Source organism: Primulina eburnea, chromosome 12 (assembly GCF_022965805.1).
Source record: "Primulina eburnea isolate SZY01 chromosome 12, ASM2296580v1, whole genome shotgun sequence".
NCBI classification, from domain to species: Eukaryota; Viridiplantae; Streptophyta; class Magnoliopsida; order Lamiales; family Gesneriaceae; genus Primulina; species Primulina eburnea.
In genome coordinates this window covers 31759194-31783498 of record NC_133112.1, presented here as the reverse complement: position 1 = coordinate 31783498, position 24305 = coordinate 31759194, and the positions used below count along the sequence as shown (strand labels likewise).

The following is a 24305-nucleotide window of genomic DNA, read 5'->3' as shown; positions in this document are numbered from 1 at the left end:
AAATCCATGGAGGGACCCTAGACTGAGTCGACTCCAAGATACCGAGCTAGCTCGGGCCAATACTTGTATATGTTGATATGCACAACGGAAAAAACAGAGAGCTGCAGTTCTAATATATTATATAAATTTTTTGATAATGAGATGACTACAGGGTAGTCATATTTATACATAATTCATGACTTGTAAACTTCCTGATTTAATTCTAAGAGCTGAATACTAGATTTTAATAAATATTACTTGATTATCTAGAACTTGTCTATTGAGTATCATGACTCTTAGATTAACTTGGGAATATAAATTTATTTTAACACCCTTGCTTAATTTATAATTTTCAAGTTATTCTCATGCTTCTCAAGTTTCTCAAGACTGACTGGCTTTGTAAGGAAGTCTGCAGGTTGTTCACTTGTATTGATGTAGTCAAAGCTTATTTCTTCTTTTCCAACCAAATCTCTTACAAAGTGATGACGAAAGCTCTATGTGCTTTGAACAGGCATGAAACACGAGATTCTTTGTCATTGAGATAGCAGATTTATTGTCACAAAAAATTGTGGTTCCATTTGTTTGCTTCAACCGCAGATCTTCCAGCAATCTTGTTAACCAAACTGCTTGACATGAAGCTTCGGTAATAGCTGAATATTCTGCTTCAGATGATGATAATGCAACTGTCTTTTGCTTTCTTGAACCCCAGGAGATCACATTTGAACCAATGCAGAAAATGTAACCCGATGTGCTTTTTCAGTCATCAACAGATCCTTCCCAATCACTATCTGAATAGCCTATCAGGTTGCACTCATCTTTTTTTCATACAAAATGTCTTGCTTCTTTGTCCCTTGAAGATATCGAAGTATCCTTTTGCAGCTGTGAAATGATTCTTGCTTGGATTTCTCATGTACCTGTATACTACACTAACTGAAAAAGCAACATCAAGTCTAGTGTAAGTAACATAAATGAGAGATCCAACTAGACTCCTAAAAATTGAAGCATCTACTTGTTCGGAACCATCTTCCTGCTGCAATTTCTCATTGAACATCATTGGTGTTGAGACCGGTTTACACTTTGCCATGTGAAACCTCTCAAGAAAGTCCTCAATGTATTTTTCTTGTGAGAGAAAGATTTTTCCTTTATTTTGCTTGACTTGAATTCCCAAGAAATATCGCATCAACCCCAAGTTTGTCATTTTGAAGTTGCTCATCATTTTCTTCTTAAAATCTTCAACATCTTTCTCATTTGTCCCAAAATAAATCAAGTCATCAGTATATAAACAAACGACAAGAAAATCTACTTCATTTTTTTTTATGTAAAGAAAGGGCTCATTAGGACTTTTCTGAAAGCCATTTTGACGAAAGTGTTTGTCAATTTTCTTGTTCCACACTCGAGGAGCTTGCTTTAAGCCATAAAGTGCTTTTCGAAGACGATACAATTTATCCTCTTTTCCTTTCACTTCAAAACCTTGAGGTTGCTCAACGAAAATTTCTTCGTCGAGTTCTCCATTCAAAAAGGCTGACTTAATTGGAAGACTTTCAACTCAAAATGTGCAGCAATAGCAAGTGTTGTTTTAATTGTTTCAATTCTTTCCACAGGAGCAAAAGTTTCATTAAAATCAATACCAGGTTGTTGGGAATATCCTTTTGCAACCAAGCGTGCTTTATATTTCTTTACCGAACCATCTTCATTTTACTTGGTTTTATAAATCCACTTCAAACCAATGACTTCCTTTTTGCTTGATAAGTCCACAAGCTCCCAAGTCTTGTTCTTTTCAATGTCATCAATTTCTTCTTTCATGGCATTGATCCAAACCTGCTCCTTTGCAACTTCTTGGAAATTACGCGGCTCACAACATAAAAATGCGAAATCACAAGACTCATAAACATCTGTCAACAATTTTAACCTTCTTGCAGTCCTTTCGGAATCATCTGAATCCTCATCACTTGATGGGTTAGAGCCTACTGAATTTGAGAGATTGATGGTGAATTTTAAATCAGATTTTCTTTGCGAAATATACCTTGAGTTGACAAAGGCTCAAAAAATTCAGCATTCAAATTTGGCACTTCAGGATTCTTGCTCCACTCCCATGCTGTGTTTTCGTCAAAAATAAATCCCTTGAGATTATTAATCGTCGAGTATTTGGATTTATTAGCCTATAACCCTTTGATTCATCATTGTACCCAATAAAAACAAATTTTTCACCTTTTTTGCCAAACTTTTCTCGTCTTACTACAAGGATATGAGCATAAGCTATGCAACCGAAAATCTTCAAGTGATCAATTACAGGCTTGTGCTTACTCCATGCCTCAAACAGTGTCTGATTTCGAACTGCTTTTGTTGGAGATCTGTTAAGAATATATATAGCACTATTCACTGCCTCTGCCACAAATCATTTGGCATATTCTTCCCTTTTAACATGCTTCTAGCCATTTCAACCACTGTTCGGTTTTTCCTTTCGGCAACTCCATTTTGTTGTGGACTCTGACTCACAGTAAGTTGTCTTTGAATACCATTATCCTTGCAATATCTCAAGAATGGAGAGCTTATAAACTCCCCTCCACGATTTGTTTGTAGCATCTTCATTTTGAAACCACTTTGTCTTTCTGTCATAGCTTTGACTTGAAGAAAGATCGAAAAAGCCTTAGATTTTTCATGAAAAAAGTATACCCATATCATTGTACTGTAATCATCAATAAAGAGAATGAAATATCGTTTACCATTCAGTGAAGGAGTTTGCACTGGACCACATATATCAGAATGCACTAACTCCAATGGTGCCTTAACTCTCCACGAAGGTTTTTGAAAATGGCATCCGATCTATTTTTCCATAGACACAAACTTCACAAACATTATCTTCATCCTTGATATCCGGAAATCCCAGTTACCATATTCTTTTGTTTAAGAATGAGAAGTCCTTTAGTGTTCAAATGACCAAATCTCTAATGCCACAACTTTGAAATATTCACAGATTCAGATCTAAAAGCACAATTATTTTCATGTGGCATTATAAGAGGAAAGACCTTATTTGCGCTCATTTTCACTTCAGCGACTAAAGCATTATTTTTTTTGTCTAGTATGATGCCTTTGCCATCATCAAATGAAACCGAATAACCATTTTGCATAAGTTGTCCAATACTCAAAAGCTTTTGCGCTAAACTAGGAACATAGAGAACATCATGAATATTCTTCTTGGTACCTGTTTTGGTGTAGACACTAATAGTTCCTTTCTGATGTGAATCTTAACACGAATAAATAGCAAACACGATTAAAAGTGAATTGCACCCTCTATTCAATTACGATAATAAGATTCGTGTGTTTTCCCGATCTTTTGAATCAAGTATGGTTGTGATATTCACCTCTAAACTATGAATAATCTAGCAACAAATAAACACGGAGTAACAATCGAAAATTAGAACGAACCTTCGAAGAACGATGCCTACGACAATCCGCACAAGAACGATCGACAAACGCCACAAAGTTAGAAACTTTGATAAGTTTGATTTTGGGTTTACAAAGCTAAGCTTTGAAAAAGTTGAGAGAAAATCTCACAAGTTTGATAAAACTCAAAAATATATGTGTATTGTGTGTAAAAATTTCGTCCAAGATATGTCTTATATAAAAAAGATAACAAAAATCTAGTTTTCTAACAAAATAAAACTCTAAAGAAGGTAATTTTTCTCGCCCAAAACTCTAGGACACGGATCCCGTGTAGCCCTCCGTGTCTGGGTCCGTGTACAATCGGGAATAACTTCAGCTGGAAACAAGGGACACGGACCCCGTGCTCACCTCCGTGTACGGGTCCGTGTAGACTCAGTCTTCGCCAATGTAATAGGGCACGGACCCCGTGCCTGGGTCCGTCGTCGGGTCCGTGTAGACACTGTCAATGGGCATCTCAGGCTGTATAGAGCACGGACCCCGTGTGCAGGTCCGTGTCAAGGTCCGTGAAGACTCGGTTGATGAAATTAATGCTTGAATCATATTCCTTTGGCCTTCCAACATACTCCTATTCATCACGACCCCTTCATGCCTGCTCATTACTCCCTGTAGTGCCTCCTTGAACTTTTTTAATCGACCCCTCATGACTGGTCCTTCCGGCAACTGCAAAGGATCCCATGCTTTCCTTGGGGCTTGACGACCCGTGTTCGCATCATCCTCCCTTTCTTGAAAAGGATTTGTCCTCAAATCTTGCTCATCACCTACATCAAACAACGACAAATCACTAACATTAAATGTAGAACTTACGTTGTACTCACCTGGAAAATCGAGGTTGTAGGCGTTGTCATTGATCCTCTCAAGAACTTGGAATGGTCCATCGCCCCTAGGTAATAGCTTTGAGCGTCGCTTCTCCGGAAACCTCTCCTTCCTCAAGTGTAGCCACACCCAATCACCTTTCTCGGATACCACCTTCTTTTTCCCTTTGTTGGCTTGCCTAGCATATTGTTCATTCTTCTTCTCAATGTTGGCTTTGGCCTTTTCATGCAACCCCCTAACAAATTCAGCCTTCTTTTTGCCATCCATGTTTAACCTTTCACTCACAGGTAAAGACATCAAATCCAACGGAGTCAAAGGATTAAACCCATATACAATTTCAAATGGCGAGTATCTAGTAGTAGAATGCACACAACGATTATAAGCAAATTCAACAAATGGCAAGCAATTCTCCCAATTCTTTAAGTTCTTCTTAAGAATAGCACGTAATAAAGTTCATAACATCCTATTAACTACCTCAGTTTGACCATCAGTTTGAGGATGACAGGTCGTAGAAAACAGTAATTTAGTGCCAAGTTTAGCCCATAGTGTTTTCCAAAAGTAACTTAAGAATTTAACATCACGGTCAGACACAATAGTCCTAGGCATGCCATGTAACCTAACGACTTCTCTAAAGAACAAATCCGCAATTTTAGATGCATCATCAGTTTTGTGACAAGCTATAAAGTGTGTCATCTTAGAAAATCTATCCACAACAACAAATATAGAGTCTCTCCCCTTCTTTGTCCTAGGCAACCCTAAAACAAAGTCCATAGAGATATCAACCCAAGGTTCACTAGGGACTGGAAGTGGTGTATATAATCAATGTGGTAGTGTCCTAGACTTAGCTTGTCTACAAGTTATGCACTTCTCACAAATACGCTCAACATCACGCTTCATGTGTGGTCAATAAAAATGTTCATGCAAAGCATTCAAAGTTTTTGCCACACCAAAATGTCCCATTAAACCACCCTCATGTGCTTCCCTAACAAGTAGTTCACGAATTGAGGACTTAAGAATGCACAATCTATCCTCTCTAAACAAGAAACCCTTATGCAAGTAGAATTTATCATGTGGACCATGCATACAAGTTTCAAACCTTCTTTAAAATCACCATCTAGCACATACAATTCTTTAACAAGTTCAAACCCCAAGATTTTAGATTCCAAAGTAGAGAAAAGCACATCCCTCCGTGATAGTGCGTCGGCCACTACGTTTTCCTTACCTTGCTTATACTTGATCATGTAGGGGAATGTCTCTATGAAAGTCACCCACTTAGCATGCCGCTTTTTCAGCTTTTGTTGCCCCTTGAGGTGCTTTAGAGACTCATGATCCGTATGAATCACAAACTCTTTAGGCCTCAAGTAGTGCTGCCACGTCTCAAGAGTCCTCACAAGTGCATAGAACTCCTTGTCATTCGTGCGATAGTTCATCGCTGCCCCATTGAGCTTCTCACTAAAGTACGCCACCGGCCTTCCTCCTTGCATCAACACGCCACCAATACCTACACCTGAAGCATCACATTCAATTTCAAAGGTGTTAGCAAAATCGGGTAAGACAAGTAATGGAGCATTAATCAATTTTTGCTTAATGAGATTAAAGGCCTTCTCTTGCTCCTCGCCCCAATGGAATGGAACGTTCTTCTTGATCACCGTTGTCATCGGTGCCACCAATGTGCTAAAATCTTTGACAAACCTCCTATAGAAGCTTGCAAGACCATGAAAACTCCGAACTTGACCAACAGTAGTAGGCGTTGGCCAATCTCGAATAGCACTTACCTTGTCTTCGTCAACTTGTATACCCTGTGAACTTACCACAAACCCAAGGAAGACAAGTTTGCTAGTACAAAATTCACATTTCTTCAAGTTAGCATACAAATTCTCAGCCCTTAATGTGATTAGCACAAGTTTCAAGTGGTTAACATGATCATCTAAGTTTTTTCTATACACGAGGATATCATCAAAATAGACCACAATAAATTTTCCTATGTATTCACACAAAACATGATTCATCAACCTCATAAAAGTGCTAGGTGCATTAGTTAAGCCAAAAGGCATAACCATCCACTCATATAACCTATATTTAGTTTTAAAAGCAGTTTTCCACTCATCACCTTCTCTCATCCTAATTTAGTGATACCCACTTTTCAAATCAATTTTGCTAAAAATGCAAGACTCATGCAATTCATCTAACATATCATCTAGTCTAGGTATGGGATGCCTATACTTAATGGTTATGTTATTGATTGCCCTACAATCCACACACATACGCCATGAGCCATCTTTCTTAGGGACTAGTAAAACGGGCACCGCACAAGGTGACATGGACTCATGCACAAACCCTTTGTCTAATAGCTCACTTACCTGTCGTTGCAGCTCCTTAGTCTCCTCCGGATTGCTCCTATAAGCTGGACGGTTCGGCAAGGCACTCCCGGGCACCAAATCAATTTGGTGTTCAATCCCCCTCAATGGTGGTAAACCTTGAGGTAGCTCCTTCGGAAATACATCGTCGAATTCCTGCAATAGTGAAACAATAACGCTCGGAAGGGATCCGGCTATATCACTTGTGTTAAGGAGGATCTCCTTGTAAAGAATTAACACAAGTGGTTCATGTGTGTGCAAAAATTGTTTCAACTCACCTTTTTGGGCCATATATGATTTCTTTTTGGCCTCTTTCCTCTCCTTTTCTTTTCCCTCATTTTCTTTCCTCTCTTTTTTTGTTTTATGGCTATCTCACTCTTTTGATCACTCTTTTTTTCAGCCACTTCATTTTTGTTTTCAAAGGCCATCTCACCTTTTAATTCACTCCTTTTTTCGGCCTCATCTCTCTTTTATTTTTCAATTGGTCCTCCAATACTTGCTTTGGGGACAAAGGAAGCAATACAATGGATTCTTTCTTTAAAACAAATGAATAACGATTTTTGAACCCATCATGAGTAACGTGCCTATCAAATTGCCATGGTCTACCCAACAAAATATGACAAGCATGCATGGGCATCATGTCACACAAAACCTCATCCACATACTTCCCAATAGAAAATGACACTAGAACTTGCCTATTTACTTTCACCTCCGCACAATCGTTCAACCATTGAAGTCTATATGGTTGAGGATGTTTTATTGTAGGCAATCCCAATTTTTCCACCATCTCAACACTAGCCACATTGGTGCAACTTCCCCCATCTATGATTACATTGCAAACTCTACCATTCACAAAACACCTAGTGTGGAACAAATTCTCCCTTTGGCTAGCCTCCTCATCCTTGACTTGGGCACTCATGATACGCCTAGTCACTAGCGCTTCTCCTACAACCGCTCCATATCCCTCATCGGGATCCTCCAACGCAGGCATATCATCATCACTACCCTCGCCATCTCCCTCACTTTGAGACTCATACTCACCATAATCATTCAGAATCATCACCCTTTTATTAGGACATTCACTAGAAATATGTCCTAATCCTTGACACCTAAAACATCTAACATCTCTAGATCGAGTGAGAGGAATTTCAGATTTACCTTGCACTCCTTGCTTAGGCGTCTCTTGTTTGGCCTCAAATTTGGGCTTGGCCACCACCTTGCTATCATCACGCGTTGCCACATTTGGTCGCCAAGAAGAAGATGTACCTCCAGTTTGGTTGGATCGGCCAACTCCACGCCTTTTGAGTTGTTGTTCCACCTTTATGGCCATTTGCACCATCTCGTCAAGGTCCAAGTAGTGCCTAAGCTACACTTGATCTTGAATCTCCCTGTTCAAGCCACAAAGAAAACGAGCCATGGTTGCCTCACTATCCTCCTCATTATTGGCCCTAATCATGACTACCTCCATCTCCTTATAGTAGTCCTCAACACTCTTTGACCATTGCCTCAAAGTTTATAGCCTCTTAAACATCTCCCTATAATAGTGATTGGGCACAAACCACTTTCTCATTACCCTCTTCATTTCATCCCAAGAATCAATGGGTCTCTCATTATACCTCCTTCTAGTGGTCACTAATTGATCCCACCAAATGAGAGCATAGTCTAAGAATTCCACCACCGCCAACCTCACCTTCTTTTGTTCGGAGTAGTGGTGACACTCAAAAACAAATTCTACCCTCTTTTCCCATTCTAAGTACGCCTCCGGGTCAGATTTGCCATGGAAAGATGGAATTTTCATTTTAATGCTACCCATGTTCTCATCTTCCCTATGCCCATCATTAAATCTACCCCTCATAGCTTCTCCTCTTCCTCTACCAACTCCTCTACCTCTTCCATTCCTACCCCAATTTTCATTTTGACTCTCTTCTTCTCCCCCCAAATCATATTCCTCATCTTCGCCTCTACCCAAGTCTCTAACCTTAGATTTACCCCCACTAGGACTCACTTCAATCCTATCCAAACGCTCATGTAAAGACTCCATCTCAATCTTTATCATCCTAGAAAAATGTCCAGTCAACGCCTCCATTTGGACCTTAGATAACCCCGGATTAGAACTATCTCCTACCTCCCTCTCCATTTAATTTCAAATTTGTACCTGCGAGAAAAGGTTAGTAGAAATAAAATAATCCTCACCCAAATGCTCACGGTCACTCCAAAGAATTTCACTCGTCTTTTCTCTCAATTTTTTTTTTTTTGCTCTCAACAAATACTCACTAGCCACTCCAAAGAAATAACACTCACACTCAAATGTTTCCACTCGAATTTGATACTTCTCTCGAAGGTGTGCTCAAGCTTTGTATTTGAGTATATCAAACAATCAAGTTCCAACTTGTGAACAAATGCGAACGACTCACTTGGACTGTGTAGACAAGAAATTCGAATATATGAAATATTTTTTTTTGACTGCGAGAGGCAATTGAATATGACTCTCTAAAGGAAATAGAACAATATATCAAAAAGAAATAATGGTGAATTTTCGGAATTTTTGTACTATTTTTTTTTCTTTAGGCTGAGTACTACTTCAAAATCCCAAAAAAAATACACCAACAAATTTCGAAAATCACAGATTCACGAAAAAAAATTACGAAGAACAATAGAACAGAACACAGATCTGACTGCGAAACTAACGAATAACTAGATCTGCTAAAAGAACGAATGATAACTTACCTGAATTCAATAAACCTGAAGCTCTGATACCAAATGAAGTGAATCTTAACACGAATAAATAGCAAACACGATTAAAAGTGAATCGTACCCACTATTCAATTAAGATAATAAGATTCATGTGTTTTTCCGATCTTTTGAATCAAGTATGGTTGTGATATTCACCTCTAAACTATGAATAGTTTAGCAACAAATAAACACGGAATAACAATCGAAAATTAGAACGAACCTTCGAAGAATGATGCCTACGACAATCCGCACAAGAACGATCGACAAACGCCACAAAGTTAGAAACTTTGATAAGTTTGATTTTGGATTTACAAAGCTAAGCTTTGAAAAAGTTGAGAGAAAATCTCACAAGTTTGATAAAACTCAAAAATATGTGTATTGTGTGTAAAAATTTCGTCCAAGATATGTCTTATATCAAAAAGATAACAAAAATCTAGTTTCCTAACAAAATAAAACTCTAAAGAAGGTAATTTTTCTCGCCCAAAACTCTAGGACACGGACCCCGTGTAGCCCTCCGTGTCCGGGTCCGTGTACACTCGGGAATAACTTCAGCTGGAAACAAGGGACACGGACCTCGTGCTCACCTCCGTGTACGGGTCCTTGTAGACTCTGTCTTCGCCAATGTAATAGGGCACGGACCCCGTGCCTGGGTCCGTCGTCGGGTCCGTGTAGACACTGTCAATGGGCATCTCAGGCTGTATAGAGCACGGACCCCGTGTGCAAGTCCGTGTCAAGGTTCGTGAAGACTCGGTTGATGAAATTAATGCTTGAATCATATTCCTTTGGCCTTCCAACATACTCCTATTCATCACGACCCCTTCATGCCTGCTCATTACTCCCTGTAGTGCCTCCTTGAACTTTTTTAATCGACCCCTCTTGACTGGTCCTTCCGGCAACTGCAAAGGATCACATGCTTTCCTTGGGGCTTTACGACCCGTGTTCGCATCATCCCTTCTGCATTTTGAGCCTTTCCATCACCAAGCTTTACTTGAGAATTGAATCCAGATTCAAGCTGCTCGAATAGATTTCGGTTTCCAAAGGCTCATGCTCCACATTTGAGCTGGTGTAGAACAGTTTCTCACCCTCTTCCTCCTTTGTAAATTTTGCATCAAAAATATTCTTGTTTTGATGCCAGCAATCTATTTGTGAATGGTCAGGGACTCTACATCTCTTGCATCTAAACCGACAATCTTTAGATTGATGATTTGATTTCTTGCAAATAATACAAGAAGTCCCATCACTAAATTTTTGTGACTCCTCTTTCTTCTCTTCAAAAACTCTCCCAAGGTCATCTTTTTTATGTTGCCGATATTGACCATAACGATATTTTGAGAAGTTCCCTTTCTTTTGTTGCGAGAGACCACTGGATCTTTCAGAAATATTAACTTTCGATTGAAAGGGCTTGCTCCATGGACTAATATGAGAATCTATTGATTCTCTGTTCATACGCTGCCAGAGAACTCATCAACTCGTGCATCGATAATTTTGAAAGATCTTTTTTCTTCTACTATGGCAGCAACACAATGATCAAAGTAAACTTTGGAGAATTTTTTCAATCACCTTCTTTTCTAGAATGTCATCACCAAGGCTTTCAATATGATTGAAAATTTGAGCGACTTTCATGAAAAATTCTATCACCTTCTCACTCTCTTTCATCAATAAAGTGTCAAAATCTTTGCACAATGCTTGTAACTTTATGGAGACTACTTTTGTCATTTCCTTGAAATTCTTTTTGCAGAACATCCCAAGCATCCTTTGTTTTTATCTTATTGAAAATGCGAGGATAAATAGATTTACTTACCCCTTGTTTGATGTAACGAAGAGCAGTGCAATATTTCTTTTGATTTTTCTCGAAATCCTTCTGCTTGGTTTCATTACAGCTAGTAGAGCTTCCATCTTCGGGGGGCTCGTCTAAGTATTCTCGATGATTTCCCAAAGATCAAAAGAGATGAAGAAATCTCTCATTTCACTACTCCAATTATCATAGTGTTCTCCTTCAAAAATTGGAATTTCACTGGGAGAATATTTGAACATGGTAAGGCTTGAATTTCTAGCCATTTTTATACTTTGATTCACAGGACACGAATAAGAGAGAAGAAAAAAGTTCAGATGGCTCTGATGCCAAATTTGTTGGAATGAACAGCGGAAAAAACAGAGAGCTGCAGCTCTAATATATTATATAAAAATTTTGATAATGAGATGACTACAAGGTAGTCATATTTATACATAATTCATGACTTGTAAACTTCCTGATTTAATTCTAAGAGCTGAATACTAGATCTTAATAAATATTACTTGACTATCTAGAACTTATCTATTGAGTATCATGACTCTTAGATTAACTTGAGAATATGAATTTATTTTAACAGTATATATATTTAGTGTACTTCTGGACCACGATGATATGCAATTATCATGTCAAATACTACCAAATTCCGACGGCTAAATTATCCAAAGCAAATAATTTACTTGGAAAGAATGACTCCTTTGATATATAAATCAACCTTACTCTTCCGATAGAATGACCACGCAAAGTTTGCGACTGTTTTTTCGAAATTGTTGCTGGTTGCCTACATGCACCACACCTCTTCATTTTTTTCAACATTTTCGCCTTTCTCCTATGATATGGGCAAGTTTTTGCCAATATTTTTGTCAAATTTCGTATATATATATATATATATTTTTGAAACAGAATTTCGTATATTTTAATTACTCTAACTTGTGTTTTTGTCTAATATTATATATATATATATATATATATATATATATATATATATATATATATATATATATATATATATATTATATTTGGTATAGAATTGCGCACTTGTTATATAATTTGTAATTATATGTTGGATCTACAGATGCAGTCGAGAACTTGAATGTTATATACATGGTTTTATAATTAACTAGTAGATTTTGATATTAAAATCCACAGACATTATTTAATTTAATGTACTATTTGATTCTATGTTAAATTGAACTAATATATGTGTTATAGCGTATTTATTTATGTTAATTTGATAATAATTATATAAATTTTTTGTTTACTATGTAACAAGCTATATATAATTATATGTATAATTATTGTTATTAATTATTATTTTAAGTAATGTATAATATTAATATTAAATAATATAATTTAATATTTATTTAATTTGTATTATATAACTATATGATTATGTAATATTTGAAAATAAAAAAAAAACTTTTGAAAATTTTAATTTAATGACAATTTTTGTCAAAAATCGTCACAAATAGTGACAAATTTAATTTAAAAATCGTCGTGAATAGTGATTATTTGTGTCAAAATTATCGCAAAAAAGCAGACATTAAATAAATATTATAATTATAATTTTATTTAATATTTTAAATTTTAAATTTAGTAACGATTTAAAAAAAAAACCGTCGAATCAGTGAAAGGAAAAAAATGAGAACAAGAAGACCCAAACCTTCAGTTTAGGGATCTCACCACCAGTAAAGATATATTAGAGTGTCAATATTATATATATATATATATATATATATATATATATATATATATATATATATATATATATATATATTTAAAATTTTAATGTAGTCCACAAATTATTTTTAACTAATTTTTATTTAAAAAAATTCAATACGGAAAAAATGAGTGAGAATAAAATTTAAAAAGTTAAGTTTTGGTTTCATGATAAATGCTCACTTTTAATGTCAATATATTATAAAGACAAAAATCCAGTCATCTTAACAAATGTTCCATTGAGCTGAATGATAGATATTGAAATTTTTCTAATTGAAAAAGAATTAGATTGAGTTATATGACAAATAAATAAAAATTTAAAACAAACTTACGAATGAAAATGAGGGCTATCAAATAATCTAACATAAAAAAATTCTTACATGACCAAATTAGCTATGTCCATAATTGCTAAGGAGTAGGTATCTTGTGAGATAATCTCACGAATCTTTATCTGTGAGACAGGTCAACCCTATCGGTATTCACAATAAAAAGGAATACTCTTAGCATAAAAAGTAATACTTTTTCATGATAACCCAAGTAAGAGATCTGTCTCACAAAATACAACTCATGAGACTGTTTCACACAAGTTTTTGTCTTTTGCTAAGTTGACTTAACCACACTTTACTTCTCTCGTTTGTCTTCTCCAAACCATACTTTTGCCATGACATGTGGGCCTATTCTTAAGAATCTTGGTTTGGTTGGCCCAACAAACATGGGCTACATCGTGTGGCCCAAACTTTAGTGTTTCCAACCTTTTGTTGACCCGACGTGTATCAATAGACAAGGCCTGCCTGAGGAAATCTATGATTAAATCGATTTCACCCATTCAACTGACCTAATTTGATAATTTAGTCATATATGTCTCGTTAGATCAATTAAAGTCAGAGTGGGTCTCATGTGAGACCGTCTCACGGATCTTAATCTATGAGATGAGTCAATCCTACTCATATTCACAATAAAAAGTAATACTCTTAGCATAAAAAAGTAATACTTTTTCATGGATGACCCAAATAAGAGATCTGTCTCACAAATACGATCCGTGAGACCGTCTCACACAAGTTTTTGCCTTAAAGTCATTTAACTATGTTTTCTAAATCAATTTTAGTCATTATTTCCAAAATCATGTAACTATATGACTAATATCATTATTAAAATTTAAAATTATGTTGTCAAACATACGTGAATATCTCGAATTTTTTTAAAATAAAAAAAATACATAGTTACAAAACGATAATTGATTCAACGAAACACATAAGACTAAAAATATCACACAAACAAATACATACATGACTAAAATTGATATTTATTTTGCGAGTTAGCTAACATTTTAAAAAGATGCCATAGACTTTGTGTCATACGGGAATTTTCTTAATTAATCAGGTAGGAATCCAAAGGAAGAAAAATTCTTTAATTAATCTAATAATCGACAAGAAGCACGTTATTCGCCTTAATAAAATACAATTTATGTCCTTTTTAGAAACAACCTCGAAGTACCCAATACGTTGCTTTTAGGGGAAGAAAAAAATATTATTTTTTAGAAATTATATATTAAAAAAAACATATGATATAATCAATAAGTGGATATAAATTCATAGAGAAATATTTTTTTAAAAATATATTTCAAATCCGATTATTTTTTAAAACATAAAAGTTTAATATAGAGTTTTTCTTTATCATAAAATCCTTTGATTTGTCCATTTAATTTATGGTCTTATATTAATTTAATTATTGTGATGATACGAAAAATGGATGCATGTGACCACTGTGTTCCTTAATTTTATCACAATCCAAAAGTCTTCGTCCCATTTTCTTTATCTTAGGCACATGATCCCAGACTGATCTTCAGTTTTGTTTTATTATTATTAAATTAAATCAATTATTTATTACTTATTCGTTGTCAATCAATATAAAAGTACAAGTATCATGCAGCCATTTATTTATGTAAACTTAAAGGATATCAAACAAATGAGATTTATTTATTGCTCCAAAAGGTGAAATCGCTCACCTTAGGCGCTCCTCACTCCCGGTCCGATAGGAATATGAGAGGAGGTAAATCATGGTGACTAAACCAACCAACAGCAGTTAGACCTTATGCTACGCCGAATGAGATTTATTTATTGAATTGATTAGGTTTAATTTCTAGAAAGGGTTTTTTTTTTAGAAAAAGTTCAGATTTCTAAAAGGTGAACACTTTTTTTTAGGAAAAAAATATAGACTTCACTCACTTATTTTTAGGAAAGACATATTTTACCACATGTCTTGTGGTTTTTGGTCACGGGGTAAAACAAATTAAAATAGTGCATACCTATTTCTGAAATAGGCTAGAATCTCATCAATGTTTCATTTTCGGTTTGCTTTTTCCATTATATAAAGTGTTTAGCTTGTGTTGGGTGTAATATTTGTCAATGTTGATGGAGCAACTAAAATATAGATTTTGGTCTGATGTATAATTTAAAATATTTGTGTTGTGTTACAACAAAATGTAACTTTTTCAAATCGAAAAGCGTTCGGTCGTACAATCGGTATCAAAGTCAATGTCACTTGTTTGATTCTCATAGATTGCAAGGAGTATGATAAATAAAATGTGAATTGTGTTGGAATATTGTTTTCTTGCACCTAATATGCTGTGAAAGTTAAAGATTTTTAGCTTTGACATTCAGAATATAAGTGTCGTATGATTCAAGCACAAGAGATGTTTAGAGTTTATTTACATTTGTGTTCTGAACGCTGGATAAAAAACTATTCCAAGGTTATTGAAGTCATTCCATCTTTTAAGAACCTACGGATGATCTACTGGATCAATCTCATTTTTTCAATTTTCTAAATTAGGTCTACGAGCGAAAACTGAATTCATCTTCTAATTCACACTAGAGAACTAGATGAAATTTTGTATTAAGATTAATCACCGAAGGATGGCAATCATCGACAGTGGCAACCGGAGGTGACGACAACGATGTGGAGGTGGTGGCTAGGTCGAGAGTCACAAAGACTATGGTGGTCGAGAATTTGAGTGTTATGAGGAGATAGACAAAATCTAGCATGTAAATATAACTTGATTGTCATATTTATAATTTTTATGGGCTAAGTTAAAATCCTAAAAAGTCTCTTTAAGTTAGAATCTTGCTAGTATTCTTACTTTGAAGATTTCACCTAGTCAGAGAAGTCCATTATATTTTATTGTCTAACTAGAACTCTTAGTACTTAGAGTTGTATTAGGATTTTCCGATCTCGTTAATATCAAATAATATATGGTTGAGTAATGATCCTACTAGAATGCTTCTAGATTAAATATCTCTCTCTTGTCAAATAGCTCATTTAGGATTTTCAACTTTTGAAATATATGATATAATTAAATAATAATTATTTATTTAATTAATTTTAGACACTTGTAGAATATTTCATGAAAATTTTACATAAAAGTCAAAACTACTTAATTAATATTTAATTAGCATATTCTAAATTTACTAGTTAAATTACTTGTGACTCTATCATAATCTCGATCGATGAGCCGATGTGATGAGGATATAAATCTCATTATTATAATGAAAAATGAAAATTTCAAAGAAAAATTTTCCACTTACTCATTTTGAGTAAGCTGCCTATTTTGGAATTACATCACTAAATTAGATAATTGCACTATACTAACAAAATAAGAAGTCAAACTAACTTCCACAACTCCAAAATATGGAATACATTTATAAACTATTTTATAAGTTATATATTTGATCTCCATCAAACTTAATCACTAAATTCTTCAAATCCTTGAATTTGAATATCTCAACGGGAACACAAAATTCAATATTTGTGTGACCCTCAATTATTAAGAGATACAACTAGTCATTGGTTCACAATTTCATATGATTCACACCAAACTTTGTCTTTATTAAGGTTTACCATACTTAGTCGCATTCTTTTCATCAACTCATTGATTAAGAACGTCATTACACTCATCATATCATAGTAATAGTGTCTATTAGCATCGTCTTATGATCCCTAAATATCACTGATAGTGTCTGCAAGAACAAGCAGGTTATGGCTAAAGTACAATATGGTCCCTTCAACAACGTATAATACGGTCCATTCAACACATATATCATGATAAAATATACAATCATTGGTATATCGAGAGTTGCAAATAAATTCGATAACGATGTGATGTATCTTTCAGTAATATCATCGTGTATGCAACTAAGAAATTTTGTTTCCTTAAAAGCACAACTCACACTCTTGCCAAATAATACTTGCACTATTAACTCTTCATATCACATAATATATCCACACCCAACCTTATCACCTGATAACCCTCGCGAAGTCGGTAAACGAGTCAAAGTGCAGTACTAGTACATGTAACCTCTATGTTGTCTCTTGTCAAATAACTAATGATGTATAACTATAACAGCGGACTTATCTACTCAATAAGTAATAACCACATAAGATAAGTAATAACCACTAAGAAAGTGTGAGAGAAGATTGTTTAGTGCAATCATCATATCACTAATCTATATGGTTTGACATCTCCATGCCAAACCAATGAAACATGTCATTAACATTACAGATGATAGTTTCGAGCTTGACCTATTTTTATCCTTATTTTAGGTAACTGAGTCAATTAAGAACTAATTTAGAATATGAATTACATGCCCTAATGAATTGCATGATCTACGTTACGAGATACATCCCATGGTATTATAATATATTCAAGAACTTTATCTATGCAATCTGAATGATTATACAAATAAAGTAAATAGATAGTCTATTTAATTTTGTGGAATTGTGTACAAGAAAAGAATGTCGTTACAATTCAAATAGAAAATGAAATCTTCGAAGATTGCAATGGTCGACGGATTAAAATATAGTTTAACTGGCGTGTTTCCATCCGATCGATGCATTTATCATTGCATTAAGAATTACACGATCGTAATAACTTTGTCCAAAAAATCAAGTTTATCATGACTTCAAGTCTTCAACATTATAATTTATTGCTGCAAAACGTATAGTTTTTTTTTTTCATCGATCCCAATCTTTTTACCCATACTCATTCTCAGATATTCAAAGCTGGAAATCAGAACATGGAGTCAGTGGTGTCCATAATTTTGATCGTATGAAATGGTGGCTGCAGTTTCACGGTTTTCATAATTTTCGTAAATTAATCATTTTATATTATATATATGTGTGTGTATATGTATATGTACAGACAAATATAGATATTGTTCATGCAAAAACTAATGGGGGGAAATTTGGTACTGTGGAATTCAACGTGTGTGACGGAAATTCACATGAACTCTTGCAGTGAAAGAGTGCCAGACGGCCCAGACCTCAAATCCATGTTCGAGAAAAAGTTTGTGATATGTTTTTTTTCTTACCTTTGATTCCACAGAGCTATGCATATTCGGACAGTTTTTTAAAAGACCTTATTAAATATGTTTTTTTTAATATTAAAATTATTCGTATCCTGACTCGAGCCCTATTTTAAAAAAACAAATAAAACGTTGGGTCAATCAATAATATTTTTTTAAAAAAACAAATATGACGTATAAATGTTTTGCTCTAAATTTTTTTTATTGAGGTTGCACTTATATTAATGGACTTCAAATTCAAATTTCAAATGTATTCAAATTTATTTTTTGTTGTTTTAGATAAACAAGATTATCAATTCATGAACTTCAAATATGTCATTTATATATTATACAGGGATTCATATTAATTCAGATAGATTTCATAGTAACCAATAATGGTATAATTTGAAAATCATTATACTTTATGTAATTAATATATAAATAATTAATGTGTGAATTTAAAATCACATCTATTGTTACATTATATTGTTAACAAAAAAATTATAGTCGAAATCCATAAATCTCGATTCATTTATCGAATTATACCGACAGATTTTGGAACTTAGACCTATGTCTTCAAGCAACATAATTTAGAACCTCAAATTTATCGGAAATGACAAATTAAAGTCAATAATTCTATCCCATAACAATTATCTTTTCACTGTCACTTGTAAACTCGAGCAAAGAAAAACTTTTAGTGTAGTCTTCTTCACGAGTGACATTTTCCCAACTCTCCATCATTTTCTCATGTTATCCTTCCATTTATCGCTGTCTTTTTCCCCCTTATTGGGTTTTGAGCTTGATTCTCTCTCTTTTATCAATACTACTTCCCAAAAATTTTAATCCAAATTTTTGTCCTACTTTTTGATTGATTGATTGGTTGATTACTATTGAGAGCGACTTGAAGTCGATCAAAAAATTACCAAGAAATATACTTTTCGAGGAAGGAACTTTCCATTTAGGCTAATACGAAAAACTTGGGTGAAAAAATTGTAATTTAAATCATGTTGATTTATAATAGAATATTATTATTTTAGCCAATAAAAATTCACTACGGAAAACTTAGGAATATATTCACTTTATTTTGATTGTGGAAACTGGCCAAAATAAAAAAAATACATCTTAATTACATAAAAAAAAAAAAAAAAAAAAAAAAAAAAAAAAAAAAAACTTGGTAGTAAAATGTGTGTAGGAATAAATCCCCATTCCTTTATTCCCTCCGAGGACTCTTACCTGTCCTCGAGTAGTTTAGTGATACACATTTTCTACTACTTTGTACACCAACCCTAAAGAATATATCAAAACAAGAAACTCAATTAATCATTAAAAAAAACTTATAAAATATGATAACTTGATCATGATCCCATCTTGATCTCATCCAAATGGGATTTCACCAATGATTCTGTAAACCAATTTAAAACTCGATTTAAGGCGTCGGAAATATCGAGTTTTTAATTGAAATGGTGTTGCTCTAGCCATGGCCAAAACCCTGTCTGATCATCCATGCCGCAGAACATATTGCACAGGCTTTCTTCCTTCACAGCTTGGTCCATTTTCGGGACCTGAATTTCGGGCCTCGAATTGTTCTGGAAGAACTGTGCAATTCCATTGCTTTGCCGAAGTGAAGATGGGAAGAAGGCCTTGTCTGTGGTGGGATTTGTAGCTGATGGGCTGTCAATTGCTGGATTTCTTGAAATATCGAGTTTGATTTCTGAGCTGTTTTCACTTCTGTTGCTGCAGGAACCTTCTGTTTCTTTGTTGAGATTAATGGATTCTGTTGGCTCCCTTGTCTTCAGTGCCGAAATCTGCAAATCTTGAAACTGTTCAAAAAATATATATATAAATATTATAATATCAAATGTTCAAATAATGGAGCAACCATCACATCTCGAACAAGATAATTAAACAGCTCAACTTATGCATTTATTGTGGCGTGATTAATATTAAAATAATCATTATTTTAGGTTAATCTGACATCATTATACTTGTTTACATGATCCATCCGATGCTTTAATCTTAAGTCGAACATTCTAACATGCTCAAAGTTTAAGGAAATAAACGATGAAGTTGATTAAATTGGAGACATGAATTACCTCAGCATGAAGTTTCTGATTATGTGCTTGAAGGGAATCATTCTCTTTTTTGAGAGCTTCGAATTGTCTCTTAAGAAGTTCGTAATCCTTTTCCAATTGCTTAGTCTTCCATCTAGCTCTCCTGTTCTGAAACCAGATGGCAATCTGTCTGGGCTGAAGCCCGAGGGCTCGGGCCAGCTGCAGCTTTCTTTCGGGCTCCAGCTTGTTCCCTTGCTCAAAGTTCTTCTCTAGAGTCTTTACTTGCTCCATGTTCAGCCTCCTCTTTTTCTCCCCCAGTAGCGATCCGTCGTCGGATAGCTCGTCATCTCTCATGTTCATCTCATCACAGCCGTCCATTCCTGTCGAGAATGACATTGATGATCTCTTCCCTAGCAGGGAAGCCACACCTGTACAAAGAAAATTCATTGTTCTTTCTTACAAGTATGTATAACTGTGTATATGTAATAATCTTATTCTAATTTCAATATGATTCCTCTATCATCACACAGAACAAATCTCAAGAATCTTCCTTCAAGATTCATAAAAAAAAGACTGATCACAAAAAGAAAAATCTCATAAATACTACAGTATATGATATATATATACAAAATGGGAAGAAGGAAAAAAAAAGTACCGTGAAATTCGTGGGGACTACATGAAGGAAGAATGAATGGTGCAAGAGAAGTGGAGGGACGATTGTGATGATCATGATCTTGATGTAGCATGAAATTGGAGTGGAAGAACGCCATTTTCAGTACATTTTATGAGCTATGAAAATGGTGCCACCTGCAGTTTGAGTAACTGGGATAACGATATAATCCACCAGTCATCGTGAGTATTTCTTGATAAATGGGTTGCTAAAAGTGGAGACCAAAACTATTAATATGAAAGGGAGCTAGGGGTGTGGATGGAAATTTCATATATTTTAAACTATGGGGTAAAACATATTTCATGTGTGAGACGGTGTCACGAGTTAAATTTGTGAGACGGATATTTTATTTAGGTCATCAATTAAAAAGTATAATTTTTTATGCTAAGAGTATTACTTTTTATTGTGAATATGGATAAGGATGACCCATCTCACAGATTAATATCCATGAAACGGTATCAGACAAGACTTACTCTTTAAGTCGTTGGATGGTATGTAATATATGTGACTTGTCCCACATGAATTTTATATGAGATTTATTCCATTAATCAATAAGCTAGCGATTGTGCTGTATGTGTTGTGTAAATTTTATGTAATTAATTGATCACCCAATGATTATTCTTGTTTCACCCAATACATGGAAAATAGTCAGTGTAATCTCTTAGCTATCATGTTTTGGATTTTTGTGATCTATTTTTTTTTTAAAAATGCTAAAAGTTGCAATAGTTTTTAGTTTTTTTTAAGTCGTTTTTCTACTTATTGTTTATGTAGTTTCACATGTGCGTGCCACTTAAATTATTACATTGAAACCCGACTTTAACTAAGATAACTAAAATCTTTAATTAAATTGAGAAATTTAGATATTTTACCCCATATATTGTAGTTCTTATGTGCACTAATATTCAAGGCGAAGGCTCCTTTTCTTTGGAAAATTGTGTAGCGTTTGGTGTTTGATGCGCTTTCTTAAATTGTAGCTAAGAAGTGGGATTTTTCTTATTATATGTTTTACAAATATTATAAGTTGGATAGATGGATCTGAGATGGTAGTAAATCCAAAATTTTTTATAATTTGTGTTGGTATGGGGTATATTTTGTTTAACATAAATTATGAAGAATACATGAGAATTTGTGTGTATAAGACTTAAATGTTGTAACACTTGGCACAACACGTAGCAGGACAATATAACAAAAATAAATAGCTTAACCTAAAATAACTCAGAATTAATTGTGCACAACTCAGGGCAAAATATTCACTAGAAAATAACTTTTAGTTTACAAAAACCAATCACTAGTGATTTTAATGAAAATCAATTTTCTCAGTACGTTGAAAAAATAACATGCTTTCTAAAATAACAAACAACTCTAAAACGTATTCTAGAAAGCAAAAATGTGATGCCAAAAACTAGAGCAGTAAAACTTGATCTTCAGCGAACACTTGCACTCGTGTTGTCTATAGATGTCTCCAACAATCACGGCAACACGTGCAACATCACTTTTCAAAACTTCAGCGTCTTTGTGAATTGTTTTTCTCTGAAAGATCACGACGTGCAAAAGTGCATTAGTAAGCGTTCACAAAAACTTCCAAGTGAAGAGTCAAAAGTCACGAGAGCGATAAATCGAAGAAGAAGTATCTATTTCCTTGGCTTGTTTCTCTTATTTATAATTCTCCTCATCTCACAAAGAAATCTACAAGATATGGAAATCAAGAGTTTTATTAGAAGTAACCTCATTTTAAATCAATAATACCATATCATAAAAATCTTTATCATAAATATAATATCTAAAAAGACAAAATCATTAATTCAATATCTCATGCAATCTTATCAATAAGGAAGTTAAATTTAAAGAAAGGATTATTTCAAGGAACAAATTGTATCTTAGACTCCAAGATTATTTTTCCTTTCAATCTCCTTTTTTTTTTGCCTTTCTGGACAAAATCAGCACAAACACTATTTTTCATATTGATCCCATTTGATCTCCCCATGTATATGAAAATCATTCTCCCACTGAATTAGATCATGTTAGCATGCATGTTGTTAGAAATGTTAGGAAAACTTTAAGACAACACAGGTGAGAAACAGACTTTTACTAAATGTTTTTCAAAGTATCAGTTAGTAAAGGGCGCACACAAAAAGGATAGAATAACACAAACTCAACAAAACTCAAATATGATCACTGATCAATATTAGTGTCAGCCACATCAGTGTCCTCTCCTTCATGTGTTCCAAAAGGACCAGCTCCATCTCCATCAGTTTGTGCTCCGTCAGGTTGATCTCCCTCTTTTTGTCATAAATGGACAACCACTTCTAATTTCAGCCTATAATCTGCAATGAGATTCTTGTAGTAGGTCAGGTCAGCCTTAGCTTGAACAATCTTTGAAAGGGCATGATCGATTTGGGCTTGAATGGTAACAGTGGAAATCATCAAATTTCTGGTGGGTGTGGTAGAACCAAGGGTGGATTGAGGGACACCCGAGACCGTAGATGCAGCACGAGATTCGGACCATGGGAGGTCGATATTTCGACTGCCTTTGAGAAAGGCAGGAACAATCTTCAGCAAGTCGTTGGCATTCTAGGTTCGCAAAAACTATTGGATCAATCCTCCTCTCAGTACTGAAGTCACCTCTTGGAGGTCTAGTTGAGGGCCATCGTCAATCTTGGGGGTGTTATAATAGGCGTTGATGACCTCGGGATTGAAACTGTACACTCTATTGCGAACAAATACTCGGCCGAACTTGGCGGTCCTCTCATCACTTACTCCCGGTGATATGTTGGTGTAGAACTCAAGCACGGGTTTGCGACAAAATGGTAGCACAGTAGACACGATAGAGAACATACCTCACGATTTGAGGAAATTCACCAGATTATTTCTGAGAAATGCTTCCATGTCGACATTTCTTTCTTTCAAAAAAGTCCCAGTTTTCATAAAGTGACCACTGCGAGAGAGCCTGCTCGGTGTAGAACTTTGTACCTAAGGCTCTGTCAGGATCATAGTTGCTAAGATCAGTGTTGTTCGGGATGCCGTCACATCTGGCACGACACTGGCACTTTCCGAGGAGGCTTCAGTGCCTTCTTCCAACAAGTCATCAGTGCTCTTTGAAGAGTAATCAGTGGAACCTGTGGGGCTATGTCTTCAAATTCTTGCATCATCTCAGGATCGGGCTCTTCATCAAAGATTTGCGCAGTAGATGCAGGAGTAGACTGCTTGGCATTCTTCAAATTGGCCAGCACTTGAGCCAAAGATACTTCGTCCTCATCAGACGAAGTTGGTTCCTTCTGTTCAGCTTGTGGCGCTTCATCTGTAGGGCTCGAGGCTTTCTCACCAGATGAGAAGGATGAGGACTTTCAGCATCTTTTGGTGTGGGCTTTTTGCAGGCTACCAGCTCGTAGTCCCCATCATCAGAGTCGTCTCCAG

The 24305-nt window shown here is 35.0% G+C and overlaps 1 protein-coding gene across 2 annotated transcripts; it reads right to left on the bottom strand.

Annotated features, from left to right (window-relative positions):
• Positions 1-19468: 19468 nt before the first annotated feature.
• LOC140808340 (homeobox-leucine zipper protein ATHB-13-like) lies at positions 19469-21131 on the bottom strand. Of its 2 annotated transcripts, none has more exons than XM_073165439.1 (3): positions 20877-21131; positions 20264-20649; positions 19469-19990 (listed from the first exon to the last, which is right to left on the bottom strand). In XM_073165439.1, the coding sequence occupies exons 1-3, from the start codon at positions 20989-20991 to the stop codon at positions 19622-19624; spliced, it is 870 nt and encodes a 289-aa protein (XP_073021540.1). In that variant the 5' UTR covers positions 20992-21131; the 3' UTR covers positions 19469-19621. The 2 variants fall into 2 exon arrangements, with proteins under 2 accessions (XP_073021540.1, XP_073021541.1); XM_073165440.1 differs by having other exon boundaries at positions 19469-19975; positions 20877-21126.
• Positions 21132-24305: the final 3174 nt, after the last annotated feature.